Source organism: Lacerta agilis, chromosome 16 (genome assembly GCF_009819535.1).
Source record: "Lacerta agilis isolate rLacAgi1 chromosome 16, rLacAgi1.pri, whole genome shotgun sequence".
In the NCBI taxonomy this organism is placed as follows: Eukaryota; Metazoa; Chordata; class Lepidosauria; order Squamata; family Lacertidae; genus Lacerta; species Lacerta agilis.
Window position 1 is genome coordinate 24194526 of NC_046327.1, and position 20007 is coordinate 24214532.

Consider the following 20007-nt stretch of genomic DNA (forward strand, 5'->3'; position numbering starts at 1 on the left):
GACTGATAAAACCACGAATGGAAACAACTGAAAGTCTTCCAATAACCTCATCAAATGTGTCAGCAAAGGAACCAAGGAGAACAGTCTAGAACAGTGAAATGCAGGAAATTCACTGCCAGCCATTAGATCTTTGTCAATGTTAAATAATCTAGGAAGGGCTTACTAACAGACAAGATGGCCGTGAGGTATAAAGAGACAGAAAATCTTGCAAAAAAATATGCCACATTAAAGTTATGTTGTGAAGCAACACAAAAGTGGCTTGGGGCAACAAATTTGAAATTCATCTCCTTCACAACGCTTTAAACCTATTTTGCATCTTTGCAAGATGATGACCAAGAACTGAGCTACACACAGGGAACTGTGAAGTGTTTTCAATGTCTGTAAACTTCGTGCTGGTAGTGTCCTCTCGAGTTGCGATATCCTTTTTTTTTTTTTGTAGAAAAAAGTATAAATATTTCTGTCCAGAAAGTCAGGTTAATGCATCCCTCAGAGAAAGATTCAGGGTGGTTGAACAGGAGAGCACTACTGTTCTCGGGAATGAATTCTGCTGGTCTGTGTCACGGGTGAATTGCGTGATGCACTAAGAAGGTGCCCGATGATAGTCTCTGCAAAAAACCGTCCAGAAGGACAAAATAGTTCTTACAGCAAGTCCATTTTGGGTCTGTAATGTAGCAGTAGAGGTGCTTTCTGAAAGATAAAATAATACACCTGCTTTTAGTAAATAGCTAATGCAATCAAGGTTTAGTGTGGAATGTAAGCAATTTATGTATCAAAATTGAAAATAATTTAAACCAATCATGGCCAACTTCTTTTGCATGTGTGTTTAGGGAGGAGGGTTTCTTCCCCAGTAAGTTAAATGCATCAAGTTAACCACAAATATAGCATACCTTAAATCTCCATCTCGTAACAACTACAAATTTGAGAGTGTGGTCCTTGCCCAGAATTTCTTCATTGCATAATATATCCAGCTAATAAAAACAGAAGTATTTCATTTATTTATCAAACACAAATTGGCACAAATCCTGACACAATTTTAAACAGTTAAATTAAAGAAAATGCCAATTTAAATGTAAACTGTAATCCCTTTATAGGCAAAATAGACGTTGCTTCAAAGATCTATAAGGATCTTCAGAAGACAAATTGGAAGTCTTTTCAAATACAGTAAACCTATTTAGAGCTCAAACTCTAGGCCACAGGACAAATTACATAACAAGGATATGTCTCTATCTGTCTCTATCACCGAGCTTGCCAGGCTGCGCAGGGATAATATTTGGGTACCTACTGGGGTTGCATGACTCGGGGCATAAGCTGCATTCTATAATCTCTTTTGGTGTGCAGAACAATACAGGGACAGGTCACAATATGTGTTGTGCTCTACAACAAACCAGAAGCTCTGCCCTTGTGGAAAATAAACTAAAGCCAGAGTGTGTGGAAGTTATCAAAATGAGCATGTGCAAAGTTCTGAGCATGCCTGCTTGAAGCAACTGTGAAAGGAAGGGATGAGGGAGGTCTGAATGAAAAAGCAGATAAGAAGAGTGTCATTTTAGTTCCCAGACAGGATTCACTAGGAACAAAAAAGAAGTTTGCAGAAGTCACCAGTAAATACCCAATTGTCCAGGGGCAAACTTTAGACCATTACTAAGCATTTAACCCTATGTATGAAGCAGGTGATACGAAACAGCAACAAAAAAGGGAGGGGGGGACATTGGCAAATTGTGCCTCATTAGATATTTGATAGCCAATTTTGATTGTCTGGCTGCCTTCGTCAGAACCAGAGTGTCTCGTACATCCATATCATGAATATTAAGCTGTAAACTATTATATGGTCCCTAAACATCCAGCTTAAGATGTCTCAACGTAGGTCTGGTTATACCTTCTACTTTATCCTTCTGTCTGTCACTTTTGTCTGGCTTTTATTAGACCTGCAAGACCAGACACACAGGGCACACACACAATTTATATAGGAACCACCTCTGAAGTAGCCACCCAGCCATGGGGAAAATCTTGTTCAATAGATTTATCCAATGTGAAGCAGGAATTCCATTCCCACATCCTAGGAGCTGATTGGACAAGCTCAGCCACGCACTTTCCTAGGGCGGCTCCCCTTGTCAGGTTACCTGCACCTCTCATATATATCTAAATGCTTTTTGAGGATAAAATCACTTGCATCCACCATGATCTTGACTCCGCCCTTAGAGCAGATGAATCTCAAGGGATGTTCAGAGCACTGCCTAGTCCTGTTGGATGAGTTTTGGTTGGTAAGGCTCGAGGATGTGGACAAGATGCTTGGACTGGTCTGGGTGACCGCTTGCGCTCTGGACCCTTGCCCCTTGTGGCTGATAAAAACTAGCAGGGATGGGGAAGCTGGCTGGACCAGGGAAGTGATCAATGCCTCCTTATGAGAGAAGGTGATCCCTGCCTGCTTGAAGGAGGCAGTGGTAAGACCACTCCTTAAGAAGCCCTCCCTGGATTCAAAAATCTATGCAATTACCGGCTAGTTGCCAATCTCCCCTTCCTGGGCAAGGTTCTTGAGCGGGTGGTTGCGGACCAGATCCAGGCACTTTTGGAGGAAACTGATTTTCTAGATCCATTTCAATTGGGGTTTAGGCCCGATTTTGTCACAGAAACTGCTTTGGTCGCCCTGGATGATGACTTCTGTCAGGAGAGAGACAGGGGAAATGTGTCCCTGTTAATTCTCCCCAACCTCTCAGCAGCTTTCGATACCATTGAGCATGGTATCCTTCTGGAGCGACTGTCCAAGTTGGTGATGGGTGGCACTTCTCTGCAATGGTTCTGGTCCTACTTGGATGGTCATTGCTTAGAGGGGTGCTTGGAGAGTGCTCTTTGGCCCTGTAGACCCTTCAGTGTGGGGTTCATCAGAGTTCAATTTTATCCCCTATGCTGTTTAACATGAAACCACTGAGGGGGGTTGTCCAGAGTTTTAGAGTCCACTGTCGACAATATGCTGATAAAACATGGCTCTGTTCTTCCTTTGCATTTGCAGGTAGGGCAGTGAATGTGTTGGAGACCCTAATCTTGCCTTGGCAATGGACTTGATGAAAGCCAACAAACTGAGGCTCAATCCAAATAAGAGTGACACTCTGTTAGTGGTCATTTCCCTAGACCAGATGGATGGGAGGTGGCCTGCTCCTGATGGCATTACACTCCCTCTGAAGGAGCAGGTATGTAGTTATCATTTGAGGCTCAGGTGGCCTCGGTGGTGTGGAGTACCTTCCATTAGCTTCAGTTGGTGACCCAACTGCTCCCCTACCTGGGCATGGATAGTCTAACTTCTGTGGTCTATGCTCTGGTGACATCTAGGTTAGATTAGTGCAACACAGTAGGGCTGCCTCTGAAGACAGTTCAGAAACTTCAGCTGGTGCAGAATTCGGTGGCCTGGTTGCTCAGTGAAGCAAGACGGTTTGAGCATATTACACCAACTGCACTGGTTGCCAATTAGTTTCCAGGCCCAATGCAAAGTGCTGGTTTTGATCTATAAAGCCTTAAACAGCTCAGGTTGGTAAACAAATTTAATAAATAATAATTATAACAAGCTACGAAACCGCCTAAATTCTAGAGGGTGAGGTATCAAATTGTGGCATTCAGCTTGCACAACAGACTTCCACTCATGCAAACATTACTTCCCTTACCTCTCCCCACCCCCCACCCCCACAGCACTCTGTGTGCCCCTAAAATCTGCTCCACAAGTTTGGGGGACCTACTGGAGCAGATTTTTTTGTTTTTAAAGCACATTTCTGGACTGCACAGTATGAATGAAATCCTAAGGTTATCTTAGCTGTTTTTGCTATAAAAAAAAATCTTGAAAAAGTAGAGAAGGCCTGGAACTTCAACAGTCAGGACAGGATGTCACTTCGTACAAGCCTCTACCCCAAACCTCTTAATAGCCAAATCTCCCTATAGATGCTAAAATGAATGGTTCAAATGGAAATAGCAGATGAAAGAAGAATAGAGAAATATGACTAATACCAAAAAGCTTCAGAACCAATTCTAAGAGAAAATCTCATTTGTTATACCTAAAGGGACTATTTCAAGACACCAACACTTTCTATTCATCAAGCTATTTCAGTCTCGGGGGGGGGGGACCCCCTATCATTTGTAAAGTGATGTTCTATTTTTTCAACAAAAAAGAGCTGCAAGATCATTTTAAGAACACAACAAATTGTATGTTTGTTCTTTGTAAAGATATTTTTTATAAATTTTACCTCATTAAAAGAAGAAAGATTAAGCTTTTTGGCAATGAACTTCTTTAGATGTAAGACTGTAGCTTGTGCAGAGCAGCGAATCCATTTTCTCTTCAATCCGCGTAATTTGCTGCTGTTGCATTCTAAGCAGATGCTTACCTTTGGGGGGAAACAAACAGCCAATACAAGTTTAGAGGGGTTCCCTTCTATGTTCCCCCTGTTTCAGTGGCAAAAGGTTTGAGAAATTGAACTAAGCAAGGATTCATTTTACATAAAATGAAGGTACAAATAAATCAGCTGTAAAGCACATTCTTGGAACAGGAGAGGTCCCAGTTTCAGCCTCTGACAGCTCTGGCTTTAGAAGGGTCAGGGAGCAGGTGATGGCAGAGAGCTCAGTCTGAGAGCATGGAGAACCACAGCGAGGTGGAGTAGTCAATAGTGGGATAGATGGAGAAAAAGTCCAATCTCCCTATGTACCTAGGGAGCTGCTACATCATAGGTACCAACTGACAGGTACCTATGGAAGCATGCAACTTCCACATATCAAAGAGTCATTCAAGACCTATACCTTCCAAGACCAGAACTGCTGTTTACCACCAAACTGGGACAGTTACGTTTTTTTGTTGGTGGAGGCTCCACATATTGGAGGCAGCTTCACATGGTGATGTTGCTCAGGTGGTTTGGTGAAGACCGTGCAGGCCTCTTACCTAGGTAAAGCACTGCATCTTTAGTTTTCCTCTACAGAAACCAAGAAGTTTCTTACACTGGGATGTGCTGCTAAATCCATGTCTGTTTAGATCTATAACTCTTCCTAGGATTTCTAGCTGTCTTGGACATCTAAACAAAAAACAAACAAAAAATAGCCCTTCCAGTTCTACCTCTATGATCTGTGGAGACAAAAACTGGAGTCGAGAGATTTGGATTTCAGCAAAACCCTGAGCATATGAGGCTGCCTTATGATACCATACTACTGCTCTATCTAGTCAACTGTTGTCTGTTCTGAGCAGCAGAGGTTATCCAAGGTCTCAGGAGGCTGTCCTTTCTGCTCCTGCTGCCCAAGGATCTATTTCAGCAGGAGACGCAGGGGATTAAACTCAAGACTTCCTGCGTGCAAAATGTGCTCTACTGCTGAGCTATGGCCTCTCCCAATTTCAAACATCAGAGTTACTTGAAGCAGTCACATCGTTGCCGTCTTCAAAATGAACTCAAATAGCAAAATTATGAAATGCTTAAACAAAAAAATTCATTTTTCTTCCTTGCAGTAGGAAATGCTGAATTTCATTAACAAGAAATGAAAGTTAGGGATGAAATAACAGTTTATCTAAGTGGCTACATTTTCACAGCTGCTGAAGCCAGGTGAAAGACCAGCTGGCAGGAATAAGCTACACATGTAGAAAGAGTCCTAAAAGGCAGTGATTTGAAAAGCCAACTTCTGCAGAGCAGAAACAGAAACAAAGTGTACAGAAGATTGCATCAATTATTCAACTGGTATATGGAGCTTTCAGAGCCACAACCAACCACACTAGGATGACAGAAAACAAAACCTGGCTACAGGTGATTGCAACGAAGGGTTCAACACTTTCAAAGAATTGTAATACCCAGCAAGCATGGCCTGCTTTCATTTTAGAAACTGAGTACTCACTCGATGAGAAGCTTTTGAAACTCTGGGCAGTATCCAAATAAGTGCTCCACTAGCAAAAGGATTAATGTGTGTGCAATAGAACTTCACCTCCTTTCCCCATGTGCCTTCCTGTGTCCTTCACAAATTTGCTCTGGAAGATTGAGGGGAAACCCAGAATACATGCAGGGGACATACTGAGCAGATGGAAAGGAAGGGGAAATTCCATTGCGCAGCATCTTGTTGGATACCACTCTCTTAAAAATGAACACACCCATAGTAGCATCCCTAGCTACTCACACAAATGCCTTTGAAAAGGTACAACGTTATTTCCTAGCTGGTTCTATCCTGAAACCAAAAGCTAACCATCTACTTAATTAAAAGGTCGTATTTAAACAGTACCTGCTCATCACTTCTATGATAATCATTATCTTCTTCCTGTTTCTCTTCCGACGTTTCTTTGTTTGTATTCTCATCTGCTTTTGTTTCCCCTTATGAAAAAAGCAGAGAGCATCTGTGACAAAGTTGAAGACTCTAAAGATATCAAATTCACATATGAAATAAATGCAAGAAGTCCCCAGCCCTTTCAGATGTAGCTCTATCAGCTACAATTCATTCATAATATTAAGATCAATTAAAACTACACGTGGAAGACACTATGTGTCTAGTAGACAGCTGTCAACTTTCCCTTTTTTTGCGTGAAATTCCCTTATTCCAGCACCGTTTCCCATTGCAAAAAAGGGAAAGTTGACAGCTATGGCCGTTTCCCAATGCAAAAAAAAGGAAGGTTGACAGCTCTGGTCTAGTATGTCATGTAGTGTATCATAACAAACTTAGGCATTTAATTTTAAAAAAAACAACAACACCTCAAGATTCTGATGAGTTATAATAGCTTTAGATAATTCCATCAACAATCTGATTGTGCTCTTGCTGCTTTTAATGAAAGCAGTTTACCAGCAAAGCCACCAAAACTCAGACTTTTCATCCCAACATAACATTTACACATTCTTCTCATTGCAACACCTCGAATATTTCAAAAGATCAGGCTGCAGGCTAAACTGCACACAACTTCCATTTCCTGTTTCTGACTGAAACATCTGAAGATTTAAAATTAGAGTATACCAGAAAGAGAGAACAGGAAGCCAGAAAACAAATCTGGCCACAATTTGCCCCTGATCATAACCACTATCAGCTAATTTGTTGCCAGCAGAGATGTAGGCAAAGGGTTATTTATTCTGCTCCTCTCCAGAGGCAGAGGCTGTGCAAGAAGAGTTCTCTCCTTACAATCAAGCCTTTCATGAAGCTAAATTGTTTGGGGTGGCATATTTACCTGCAAAGCCATGACGGTTCTTGCAACACTAGCATTCTGTTTTGACAAGCTGTACTGGAGCAGCACAATCAATCCCAAACACAAGGTTATATGGCACAGCCAATTTTACATTAGATTTATTTTAGAGCTTCCCAGTTAGTGAGATGCAGACAGCCAACTCTGCCCAATTGCCAGGAACCACACACACACCTGACCCCTAGTGCCTTGTACTTGTGTGGCATAAGAACATCCCACAAGGTGAACAGAGAAAGGAACTCCACCATACCCACATCAGATCTTTGTGCAGTCCTTTGCTTGGATGCATCAAGAGCATGTGGCATCCACTGGCTCTAGGGCACTAATGGACACCCCCACACTACTGTCAAGACTAATATTAGGATACCACTTGTGTCTTTGAACCAGTAACACATTCCTTGCTCTGGATCCTAGGCATTTTATTTCTTTAAATAAATTTCTGCATTCTTGGCTGATGCATGTGAAGTAGGTTCTTAACTACAGTGGCTCATGTCACAATTATGCCACTTAAGTACTGTAATGTTCATTCTGCAACAGCAGAAAAACGTGCACCACTCAAATTTGCTTTGATGAAAGCAGCCCACAGTGAAGTGTATCACAGTGAAGTTGTTTTATTGCCTCTAAAGACTTAAAAATTGGCTATTGATCCGGCATCCTTAGTCAAACCTGTAGTCATCTTTATAAACCAATAGGCATTCTGAATGCCTACACGACAGAAACCCATATATGTGCAGATGATGGGTCCACTTCCTACATTACACAAACAGGTGGACCATACAATAGCCAGTGGGGGAAGATCATAGGTACCATCAATTGTAGAAAACGGCATGAATGTACAATTTGTTGCGGATATATAGGTCAGGAGGCTGTAGCCATCCAACTGCTTACTTGTGGGAAAATATCTATTTGTCCCACATTTTACAAGCAACAGCGTACATATTCTTTAGGAAACAGAATATATTGGTAATAAACATACTATAAATCAATAAAGAATGTTCAAACAATTTCCTTTTGCAAGCACAGGTGTAGCAAATACATGCAATGTCTATTTACCATTACGGTGGGAATCTAAATGTTGCTTGGCTGAGCACGTCTCCCCTTTGATGTCACCTGGTACTTCCATGCCCAATTTGTGGTAGAAATCCCTCTGCTTTCTCATTTCCGCTGTTTAACATTTTAAAACAGTGTCTTTAGCTAAGATCAGTGGACTGCATCAACTTAAGCAAACAATTTACTCCTCTCCCACTTTCAGCAAAAATGTATCAAGAGCACCCTCTAATGTCCAACAGCTTCTCTGTGACTCATTATGCATCATCTTAATAAGATGAGAAATTTCTTAAACAACTGAATGCTACTTTTGGATTTCAGTTTCTACTTTAAAATGGCCCAGCACTCGTTTCATGCACTTGTTAGTGACTCTTGGCAAGATATAGGATTGAGGCGGGGACTTTACAAACTGTGAAATAAAGTCCTCCCCCCCCCCCCATGCCTGGTTCATTTATGACATAATTTTCAGTCAGAAGTAATGATGATATTACTGTACACACATCGTATATATGATTTATCCATATTTGTGAAACAGGCAACAGCAAAATCTAGGCCCTGCAAATTGCAGCATATCCACAAGGAATTTTATGTTCGTATGCATTGCAGGAAATGTAAGATACTATGTGGATGTTGATTGACATTTACTGGTAATTCAGGAAGCCCACTGGGAAATGTTAGAAATGCTTGAACCACGAGACTTGTTTTTGAAATTTACTCATGTGCTTCTTAGGTATGTGTCCTTTATCAGTTATATGATAGAAATGAGGAAGACATTTAGACATTTAGGTGCCAGGCGAAAACATTCCTCTATAACCAGGCCTTTGGCTGATTAAAAAAAAATCTATGGTCTTCCAGATGTGTTTGTGGGAGGGGGGCTATTGGTTTGCTTTTGTTTTTTGGTTATATATTTTGTGTTATATATTTTCAGGTGAAGGGTGGTTATACATATTTAGCTAATAAATAAAATAAGTTTCCCAAAGGCATTTAGTTATCCTGCCACTTCTCTCTGGGCCCATTCAAATATCAGTAAATACCAGTAAACATCCCCACTTGCTAAAATTTCTCACACTCACAGAAACACATGTGCAAATATGAGGTATCTACACTGCAATGAATTTTCCTGCCTGCAGTATCTTGAGGGCCAAACTACATATTACATTGGTGCCTCATGTCTGGAGCTCCCTACATAACTTTCTTTCTGTAAAATCAACCAAGAGATTAGTTTTCTCTTCTACAGGCTAACAGCAGCTCTGCAGATAGATAGATAATACTTTATTCGGCTATAAGTCCACAAGACAGCTCTGCAGAAGTGATCTGACTTGGGGCCACAGGACCAGGGGAACCTCCCCTCTCTCTCAGTCCAAACTTGAAACCACCAAAACCATCCCAGTAACTTTTACAAGCATGGAGCTCCACTGTAACATGCCGATTGGCCCTTAGTTTCCAAAACACCCCATAAAAACAACCTAGAACTACATAATGCCATCCATTATTTCGTGTTGTTTTATTTTAAAAAGCGAACCATTACCTCCAAACACCATATTGAAATGTTTTAATCATATGCAAATGTTTAGCGAAGAGTATATTGTTCACTTACCTTCCTGAAGACCTGGAACAAGTTTGTAAACAATATCTTGCATTGTTCTGTCATGACTGGCCAAAAAGAGAGAGAAAATAACAAGTAGTAAATTTCACTATGAAATTTCACTTCCATGCTGAATTTGTATCACTTAACATTGGATGGTGGATGAGCATTGAAATTTCCCTTGGGATGAACGCTGAAATATCAACTCATCCCTCATATGAAAGTAAAGTTAATGAAGGAAGGCTGGATGGCTCCCCATAATTTTCATTGTGCTATGCAATCAAGTGATGTGCAGCCAAATTATGTACATGCACTTCTAAACCAGGCCCACTGATGGAAAAGGCATACCTAGCAGATCTCTGTACATATTACCTTAAAACGATACTTACCCAATATATTGTAGTGGATGGCTCTGGTGTATAACTATCCTGCATGTGGGACAGGTGTTATTTTCTTCCAAATACTTTACCAAGCAACTCCTGCAGACTGTTTAGAGAAAGATTTGGTTAATACCGTCCTAAGAACAAACATGGATGTTGCATATTTAACACTGTTCACTTAAGCCAGGGGTGGAGAACATGCCCTCCACCCAGCCAGAGGGCCACATTCCCTTCGGGGTGACCTGCTGGGGGCCACATGCAGGGCGTGGGTGGGCCAAGGCAAAAGTGAACAGAGCCATAAATGTGAATATCACCTTTGTATAGTAGGCTAGTTTTCTTCACACTCACACATTCTTCTCCATCCATCCAAGCAAGTAAGCAGCATTATTGGGGTTCACTGGACACTTTCCAGCCAGTCAAAAACACTCAAGGGGGGTGCAAAGCTGGGCCAGGGGCATTGCTCTCCAGCGTATGTGACCTGGAGAGATTTCTGAGGGACAGAGAGCCCAGGAAGACTCCAAGCATTTGGCCTCCAAGCCTGAGGTTCTCCATCTCTGACTAGAACATTTCATTCTTTACAAACTGCTTTCTCAATACAAAGAAAAGTTTAATGTAATCTAAATGCATTATATGTTTTAGCATCTATTTGTATTCACTTTCCAGCTTTAACTAAATACAGTGGTACCTCTGGTTAAGTACTTAATTCGTTCCGGAGGTGCGTTCTTAACCTGAAACTGTTCTTAACCTGAAGCACCACTTTAGCTAATGGGACCTCCTGCTGCCGCTGCCCTGCCAGAGCACGATTTCTGTTCTTATCCTGAAGCAAAGTTCTTAACCTGAAGCGTTATTTCTGGGTTAGCAGAGTCTGTAACCCGAAGCATATGTAACCTGAAGCGTATTTAACCCGAGGTACCACTGTAATGCCCAATAAGGATGTATTGTCTAACATACAAATGTTAGGTATAAATTCAGGGCACTTCCATTCATCTTCAGAGGGTAAAATTCAGAGGGTAAAATATTGATAAGAAAGGTCAGAAGAGAAAAACCTACCGGCAGCATACAACACAATATGGCTAAACTGATCAAAAACACTCATCCACCCCACTCCACATAGGAAACCAAAGACCACCACAGCCAACCACAAATGAACAATCACACCCTACGCCAACCCCGACCTCTCTCACCACCAAAGGAGCATAAGCAAACAACAGAGAACCTGCACAAACAATGCTGACACTAAACCCTACATATATTAAGTAAAACAGAACATCATCACCCTACCTCACCCATCTCCCCACACTGCCCACCTCTTCCCCCCCTTTTCTTCCTAATGTCTCAACAAACGAAACTGATTTGTAAAAATGTTACATGGGAAAAATATGAGAGAGACATTGCACATACCCTTGTATATCAAGAAAATCTTAATAAAAAATACTTTAAAAAAAGAAAGAGCAGAAGAGCAGCAATATAAAACTGGGAGGGGGTTTGTTTGTTTGCTTGCTTGCTTGCTTTTTTTCAACAGAATGTGGCATGTGTTTGGAATTCTAACTGATTTAAATTTTAAAGTACACATTTATTTTTAGGTTGTTTGAATGCAGAATATGAAGTTATGAAAAGTTGTTTCCTGCTTAAGAAAAACATGGTGTTTTAGAGTCAAACTGAGGTTTGTATACATAGGATGTTCCTTATAAACATATATTTATTACATATCTGACAGTGTGCCATCATTGATTTAGGGTTGTCTAAAGTTGAAATTGAGGTTATTTCAGTGACGTTAACAGCAGAGTTGTAGGTACAGCAAAAGGATACCTAGAACACTGTCTGCTTGCATATAGCCAACTGCCCTACAGTGGCTTTGAAACCTGGCAATACTGGTGCCTGGCTCCTGCAGTTAACAGTGCCATCTACATCTCACAAAAAATGATGCACATTTTAGCAGAAACAAGCTCAAGGTAGTGCTTAGTAACAGCCAGGATGAGGCACTGTGAGCCCTTAGATTTAAATTTAAGGAGTGAGGGCAGAGAGAGATATATGCAAAGCAATGAGGACCAATTGACAGACAAAGATTCACACCCACATGATTACCCAGCTATCCTATTGCATTAAAAGTCACAGAAAGCATATGACTAAAACCATGGAAGAGAGACAGCAAGGTGAAAATCCAGATAGACCAAGATGATGGTTCAATTTTATTATTTATTAAAATATTTATTGCTCTCTTGCAAAGAGTGGAAGTCCTTTGGAGGGAAAGGAAATGAGGAAAGAAGAGGAGCTTCTGAGTAGGATAGGGGGGAAAAGTTCGGTGTTTGGAAGCACTGTATAAATGGCAAATTCTATGAAGTTTAAATGCACTTATAAGCTATCACCTATCAAAGGGGGGGGTGCCTTTCAAATGTCATAAGGACCTTAGCACTCATAACGGAATATGCCACAAGCACCCAAACTGGGAATGATTGTGGCCTAATACAACCTATCTTGTCTCCTTTGATAGCTACAAAACTATCTTGTCTCCTTCTTGTCCAGAGTTATGCCTTGTACAGTTTCACACAACAGTTCCTGAAAGTCTTCAGTTTAGGTTTATATTAGGAGTATTAATCTAAGGCTTACAAATCGGCACAGCGATCAACTCATAATTTCGTATGTATCACATGAACTAAATCTCCATATTTCTTTTTCTTTCAAATAACATTTGCAAATTAGTAATAACTCCCCCTCATCCTTCCTTTAGATCTACACTACTGGTTCGTATGAGGGAAAGAAGAACCTGATTTATTACCAGCAATAAACCTTGGATTATGTGCGGCTTCAAACATCACCACCGTCATTAATTCTCCAACACCTTATCTTTCAAAACAATCCCACTTTTCAGCATTCCTAAAAGCCTAACATAATATACCATTGCTCTCACCTTCAAAATAAAGCAGAACATTACACTCTCCCCTACTACTAAAAGAAGGACCATGGCATATGCTTTGTATTCACATGAGAGTTAGCCTCAGGCTTACGGGGACCCCTGCTATGTCCTTCCCAGCAGAAAGCAACATCTGATCCAGCCAGAATATGGATTTTATCTGTAATCAGAATCTGTCTTCACCCACGATCTGGATGGGGGCGTGGGTGGAGAGAAGCTTAGTATTTGACATTTGACTCTGAAACATTACAGAGCTAGAAGAAGCAGATAGAAGGATGTATTGAACAATGAAAAATACCCAACACACTAATCTTACATCAGATGAAACATCACCATGGGTAGATATATTAATACTCACAGGTATGCAAGCATTCCGTTACAGTGGTAGCATCAATAAGATAACCATTGCAAAGGCGGCAGGTTATATGGGCATTGATGTCCCAAAGCTTAATCTTCCTCGTCAGCATCTTTGGTGTCTGCAAGAAAAACAGGGCCATCAGTTTTTCCAAGTGTGGATGTAAGTGGCCTTGTATACTGTATTCTGGTGTATAAGACTACTTTTTAATCCAGGAAAATCTTCTCAAAAGTTGGGGGTGTCTTATACACCAGGTGGAGAATCTGTGGTCGAGTATATCTCAAACTCTGTATTTTAACTGGAAAAGTTGGGGGTTGTCTTATACGCCCAGTCGTCTTATACGCCGGAAAATATGGTATTTGATATTCATGATAAGCCTGCAATACAGAGAGTGATTAGGTTTTTCAATGTAGCTTTCTTCCTAACAATATTTTACTTGAAAAGAAGGGTCCTGGTTTAAGAAAATGAGAATATATCCACTGAACTATCCAATCCAATTACTAAAGGCAAGTTCAACATTTGGTATTCTAGACCTAATGCTGCAATATTTATTCGCAACTAAGTTTGTGACGCCGGCTCCCTCGGCCAGTAAAGCGAGATGAGCGCTGCAACCCCAGAGTCGGCCACGACTGGACCTAACGGTCAGGGGTCCCTTTACCTTTAAGTTTGTGACATTCTACACAATCAGGTTTAACTGGGGCCTAGTTCTCTAGAAGTAGCAAGAAGGTTACTGGACTGCACCACTTCAGATTGCAGTTGGGGGCAGTGATGAAGTACGGATGCAGGATCCCAAATTAGAGTGAATTACTAGCATAAATTTCAAAAACTTCCAAAATCCCCACATTACTGGGTAGAGTCTCACATGATTCTATCACACAAACACACACTGTATTTAACCCTGGAGAGTCACTGCCAGTCACAGTAAACAATTCTGAGCTAGGTGGGTAAACAGTCCGACTAAGTATAAGGCAGCTTCCTAGGTCATGATGTTGTAATGGAGCTTACCTCTGAGTTGGAATGTATACGATTGAACTGTAAAAGTTCATCTGTTGTTGAAATGACCTTAGACTGATATAACCTGCAGCTGACTTCAGGTCAGTTAAAAGCAGCATGATAGGAATCCAGTATCTAGGAATTTGGAGTCGCTGGGTCTGCAAGGAATAGTTGAAAGCCTGCCTCAGGGGATAGATGTTACATATTTTATTATCTATGAATCAAAAGTCTGTGTAACTTGGGGGACGACGACTTATATGTATGTTGGTAGGGTAAGACAGGAATGGTTAGTCATCTTCCTTCTTTCAACTGGGGCCTTTGAACAGAAGTTAAAGAAGTCCCATGTCATCTGAAGCCTCTGCATGTCTGTGTGTAATGCATACATGTGCACTTTCATGAAGAATAAATCCCTGAACCCTAAATTTGGAAGGGAGGGGTAGGGGGGACCTCTGACAAAACAAACTGTTAAAATCTCTCAAGAACGTTATGAAAACACCCAAATTTGATGAGCAAGTTTGGCTCATAAAAATAATATACAAACTCAAAGTTCCCAGAAAACAGCTGAAGTATGACATACTAAAACTTATAAGTAGGATAAAAACACCTGCTCACATTTCCTCACTGGGAAAATCTGCACTGGAAAAAGAGTATAGCATTAAATAATTAAAAACAGGGGGGAAGCTAGTTTTACCATCTGTTGCAATGGTATCCTACGCTGCAGGTGTCACCAAATTAACATGCTTTTCAGTAAAAACTGCTGAGACACTTTGGCTCAGAAAACATTTTAATTAATTTTTATTTTGGAACACATTTCATAATTTCATTGCAGTAAGGGTAATTCAATGTACTTGCGTCTTCAGATTACTTTAAGATAATTCTGCACTGACCATTTTCCTTTGCTTTCCTGATAAATGTACATGTCGTTCAACAAACCTAGCTAGCAGGAGCCAAACTCAAGATTCTTAGGGAAGGGGGGATTCTCTTTTTTATGATTAACTATTCTCTCCCCTTAAGAGGCCTTCTACAAATTATTGTGTAGATTGTTAGAAATGAATCATTCATATGCTTTTATGTCCGATGAAGGTACTGCATATCCATCAAGCCAAACTTTCCAAGAAAAATCAGCATAGGCAATTCTCCTTATGACAGATCCTTAATGCTGGGGGAGGGGGGGTTGTATGCCACAAAGTATGACTGATTCAACCGTCTCCTATGTCTTTCACCACCCCACTTTGCTATATGTTAATACTGTGTCTTGCCTGACCTGTATTGCTTCCTTCCTTCCTCCCCACCCACCCCCATAGCCAGAGTAGCAAGAAACAGTCTTTTCCGTACAAGGCATCCGCACATATAGGTAAACTATTTGTTGGTAAAGGCATGGCACTCCATTCCATACACTGATACTGCTGGCCAAACACTTCTGCCTTGCTGGATCAAAGCCTGGACACATGGATCAAGACAAGCTCTTTGAGCACACACACAGTTCCACTGCAAACTCCCATGATACAGGGAGAAGGATGGCTTCCGTCATGGCAGCACTTATGGCGGGTGGGGGAGAGAGGCATTCAGTCTTCTCTTACAAACACCAACTGTGCTTGAGGAGATACTATAGTCTGGCAGCAGGTGCCTCTTGCTCTCCATGGGCCACTGCCCACAGGTACCAAGCTTTCATGGGGTGGGCTTTCCCCATGGCCTACAAGGAATGGGGTATCCATTCCACGTAGGCCCCAAGGAAGAGCACCCCATGACCAGCAATCAGGATGCCCCTGCCTGTTCCCGGCCTACTTCTTGCAGCCACTCTTTGTTCTCAGTATCAACATGAAGTTGTGAGCCATGAGGGGCACCGCAGCAGTTACCCTGCTAATGAGCAACTGTCCAAGGCACAGCAGCCCTCCTGGAGTAACTGGTTATGCCACAGATATTTCTTTTCAGGCTCTCTTCCATCCCAGGTGCTATTCACTACAATCTGGCTACAATCCTAACCCCCTTTCCTCAAGGTAAGCCTCACTGAATTCAATAGGACTGGTATGATCTACTTTCAGACCCCCTCCATGAGAATGCCACTTGTTCCGCCAGGCTTCATCTGCAACCTATGTGCTTCTGGCACATGTGACTGGGTCTCAACGCTGAGGGAAACCAATGTGTCACGATGCATCTGTTTCCTGTCTTCTGCCAATAAGGAACTGCTGAGTAGTGTCTCCAGTGTGGGTCATCTTCTCCCTATTCCCCCTGGTGAGGTTCAAACGCCAGTTTCCCTACCTTGTGCCCTATACAGTGAGCTAATGGAGGGCACTGTTGTCAGTGAGTGGTTGCAGTTTCCTTTGTCCTCTAATCTGGTACTTCCCTTTCCCTGCTTGGCAAAAGACACTTCTACTCCTTCAATGAGTCTTGAGCTCTTGTCTCAAAGAGGGCTCTATGCTCTCTTCTCTGCAGCCCTCCTTCCAAGGAAGCTCTCAGGGCTCTGTTATATGACCCCTCCTTACTTCTCTTTACATGCTGCAATCAAAAACGTACTTGCAAGGAGTATGTGCTGGCAGGGCAAACTGTACCTCTGAGTGCAGGGATGCCAGCAGCTTTTGGTTGCTGGTGTCTTCCTGCTCACATGATGGAAGATGCTGCCTTTACCAAAGGTGTCATGGACTTTGTAGACACTTGAACTCAGGACAAAAGGGAGAAACATGCTAAGAGGAAGGCACGTTTTGCAAACCCTCACCATGATCAACTCCCGTCTGGAAACCTATGTCCCCACTACGAAAGGATGTGTGGATCCAGAATTGGCCTCCACAGTCACTTATGGACTCACTGTTAAGACCGTGTTTATGGAAGACAATCTTACTCGGCTACAAGTGACCACCAAATAGAAGAAGTTTTTATTATGTCTGATACGCTGAGTCTGGGGTGAGTTGAGAGAATGTGTAATGGGGCAGATCTGTGTCAGCATAAATAGCCCCCCATCACAGTATCCAGCTCAAACATCCATTTCAAACTTTGCCATACATCTCCACAACATTGCCAAACTGGCCAGCCATGATGGCTTCATGGTGGGGGTGCTAGTTTTGCTCCATTCTGTGCTTTTTAGAGCAGTGTTTCTCTCCTTCTACTCTGGGCTGGACAAGTGTAAAATATGGTAAAAGTTGCAATAGTATAGTAGCAGTTTATCTCTCCCCTTGGTGTATTTTAGTGTATTTGCCCATGGAGGATACTTTATAAAACACATAATGGCCCCATCTGTACATCACACTAAGCCAAACCATGCTGAGAACATGACAATAGCCAAAGTTCAGTCCTTTAACAGCTCTGAAAGTCGTACACTATCTCCTCCTTAACAACAATTCTGGGTTCAGACAACATAATAAGCAAAACTTTGGCTTGTCTCCTGTCTTGTGCTGACCTAAAAAAGTCTGGGAAGGAGCAAGAGGGGTGTGGTAAACCATAATCTGGCACCATATAAAGCAGTGCCCCAGAGATCTGAGATATCAGATGCCTAGAAGTAATGTTAAACAAACCCATCTAATCCTCAAAATAAACAGCATAATCTTAGCTAATAAATGCAAACAGAAAATTCATGTGCTTCAAGGGAAGTGGGCACTAACTGTGGTTAGGAGAATGAACAGCAGCAGCAACAACCAGGACTGCAGTCTTCTGCAGTTCCATACCTGGGGAATCCTACACAGAATATGACACTTGTCAAAGGGTTTGCATGACAACAGAAGATCCAGAGAGGACATCCAGTGTACATACTTTTACAGTTTAACAACAGCTGCAGGGGTACATTGGGGAATTTGATTGGAACTGCAGTGGGGTGGGTATGTTAAACCCTTTATTCTGTGCTGTGTTTAGTGAAAATCATCTTCTGAAGCTATTAATAATATGGATACCTGTATGCTTTGTTTTCTCTTGCAGGGCAAATAGCAGCCTAATATGAAAATGTTACAGACAGAATAGTGTTAACACATTGACTCAAATAGATGCGTACACTTCTAATTGTATTTAAATTGTTATTTAAAAAAATTAAAAAAAAACAGTGGGAGAGCTAATACTTATTCTCCCCTGATCATATCTAGCTTGGCCCCAGGATAACCTCAGGCTTTTCTGCTTCTGAAAACACAATTTCCTAGCTCCCATGGCATAGTGCTTTGCAATGGTATCCATCTGTCTCGAGAGACAATGAATGCACCTCTGGGGGTGAAGTCAAGCTACTGGACTAGCAGCACTGAAGTAACCACCTGAGGGGTAAGCCTGGGCAGTGTGTATGGAGATCCTGGGCTGCCCAGAAGACAAGACACCACCACCCCAGCCTCGCTGATGGGGTTTCAAAGGAAAGCAGAGCAATATGCCTGGCACCAACTTGGTGGCAAGAATTGCCAGAAGGAGGTGTACAAGTCACCATCCAACTGTCTTAGATTCTCCACTCTGGATTTGTGTTGGGTTTACTCTGAGTCCTTAGCAGTGCTATTTAAAAAAAAAAAAAAGACATGCCACAACTCAGCATGAAAATCTCCCTCATTCTCTTAGAATGGCAACAGCGCCCACTTGAGAGGTGCTGAAACCAACTTCTGGCAAGTTCCGGCTGAAAAAAAAGCCCTGCTCCTTAGCCTTTTCTTCTCCTGAAGGTATTCCACAAGGCAGCAGAGATTTAGCATCAGTTTTCCTTCTCCTAGGTGGGCTACCTTTCCAGGTGGATGAGCCCCATCTGCCCCTCACTTCCCTCTGCAGCATGTGCAGAAACCATCTTCTTGACTGTTGGACCCAATACTAGTCTTGTCTGCTCAATCTGCAGGAGTCTGTCTTCGCATGCAAGGGAATTCCCTAACTCATCAATGGTTGAGTCCCATTGGCTACCCTCACCTGGTTTAGCCAGCTAGCCGAAGCCATTCCCAGGGTGTGGTCGCTGTTGCATGCTGACAGCTTCTAGGATTCACAGGTGAGAGATGAGTGCAGGGTGGTGGACAAACTACCCCAGAAGAAGCAGGGTTAGCTTAGAGTTTGGGTGACTCTCAGTAGCCTTGCAAGAATAACTTAACCACTCAAAGACTTTTCTGGGACATTCCAAAACTTTGAATACTTAAAACATTTATTGTGGCAGGAATCAGAGCATGAAGGAGTTCTTGCCACTGACAGAAATTCCCTAGTTCCAGTTAGGAGGGTAAGTTCAAATATTTTATAGTGATGCAATTCAAATAGATTTGGGGATCTCCATTGACATTCTTTATGTAAAAGAGTGTCGAGATATTTCAGTTGAATAAAAAATATTCCTACGTTTAAAAAACCCTCAAGATTAAAACAGTTACCTCATCCTCCCTGAGCTTCTACACAACTGTCACACCATAACACTAAAGGCTAACATTAAAAGCAACTTATACCGGACCCATAACAAATCTGATGTTGAGGCTAAAACAGGTTCTATCTGGTGGGACAGCATCAATTTATTGTTTACAGTAAAAATAAGCATTTTGCAAATTTTAATTATGACTAGAACTTCAAAAGTGCCATTTCAATTTAGGTGTGCTTGTTGTTTTCATCCCTGTTTCCCCTTCATCTATTTAAAGTGAGAAGCGAGATGTCCAATTC

The 20007-nt window shown here is 41.8% G+C and overlaps 1 protein-coding gene across 7 annotated transcripts in view; it reads right to left on the reverse strand.

Annotated features, from left to right (window-relative positions):
- Positions 1-422: 422 nt before the first annotated feature.
- Positions 423-20007, reverse strand: part of PCGF3 (polycomb group ring finger 3) — a 48534-nt gene continuing 28949 nt past the window's right edge. Inside the window, exons 2-11 of one of the 7 annotated variants that reach the window (XM_033173927.1) lie at positions 18315-18352; positions 14449-14615; positions 13447-13564; positions 10187-10283; positions 9810-9865; positions 8219-8329; positions 6223-6311; positions 4224-4361; positions 888-968; positions 423-687 (exon numbers count right to left, since the gene is read on the reverse strand). In XM_033173927.1, coding sequence (XP_033029818.1) covers positions 640-687; positions 888-968; positions 4224-4361; positions 6223-6311; positions 8219-8329; positions 9810-9865; positions 10187-10283; positions 13447-13555 — 729 coding nt within the window. In that variant the 5' untranslated portion in view covers positions 13556-13564; positions 14449-14615; positions 18315-18352 and the 3' untranslated portion in view covers positions 423-639. Of the gene's footprint in view, positions 688-887; positions 969-4223; positions 4362-6222; positions 6312-8218; positions 8330-9809; positions 9866-10186; positions 10284-13446; positions 13565-14448; positions 14671-18314; positions 18354-20007 lie in introns of those variants that run through there. The other 6 variants (XM_033173928.1, XM_033173929.1, XM_033173932.1 and 3 more) reach the window with 6 other exon arrangements.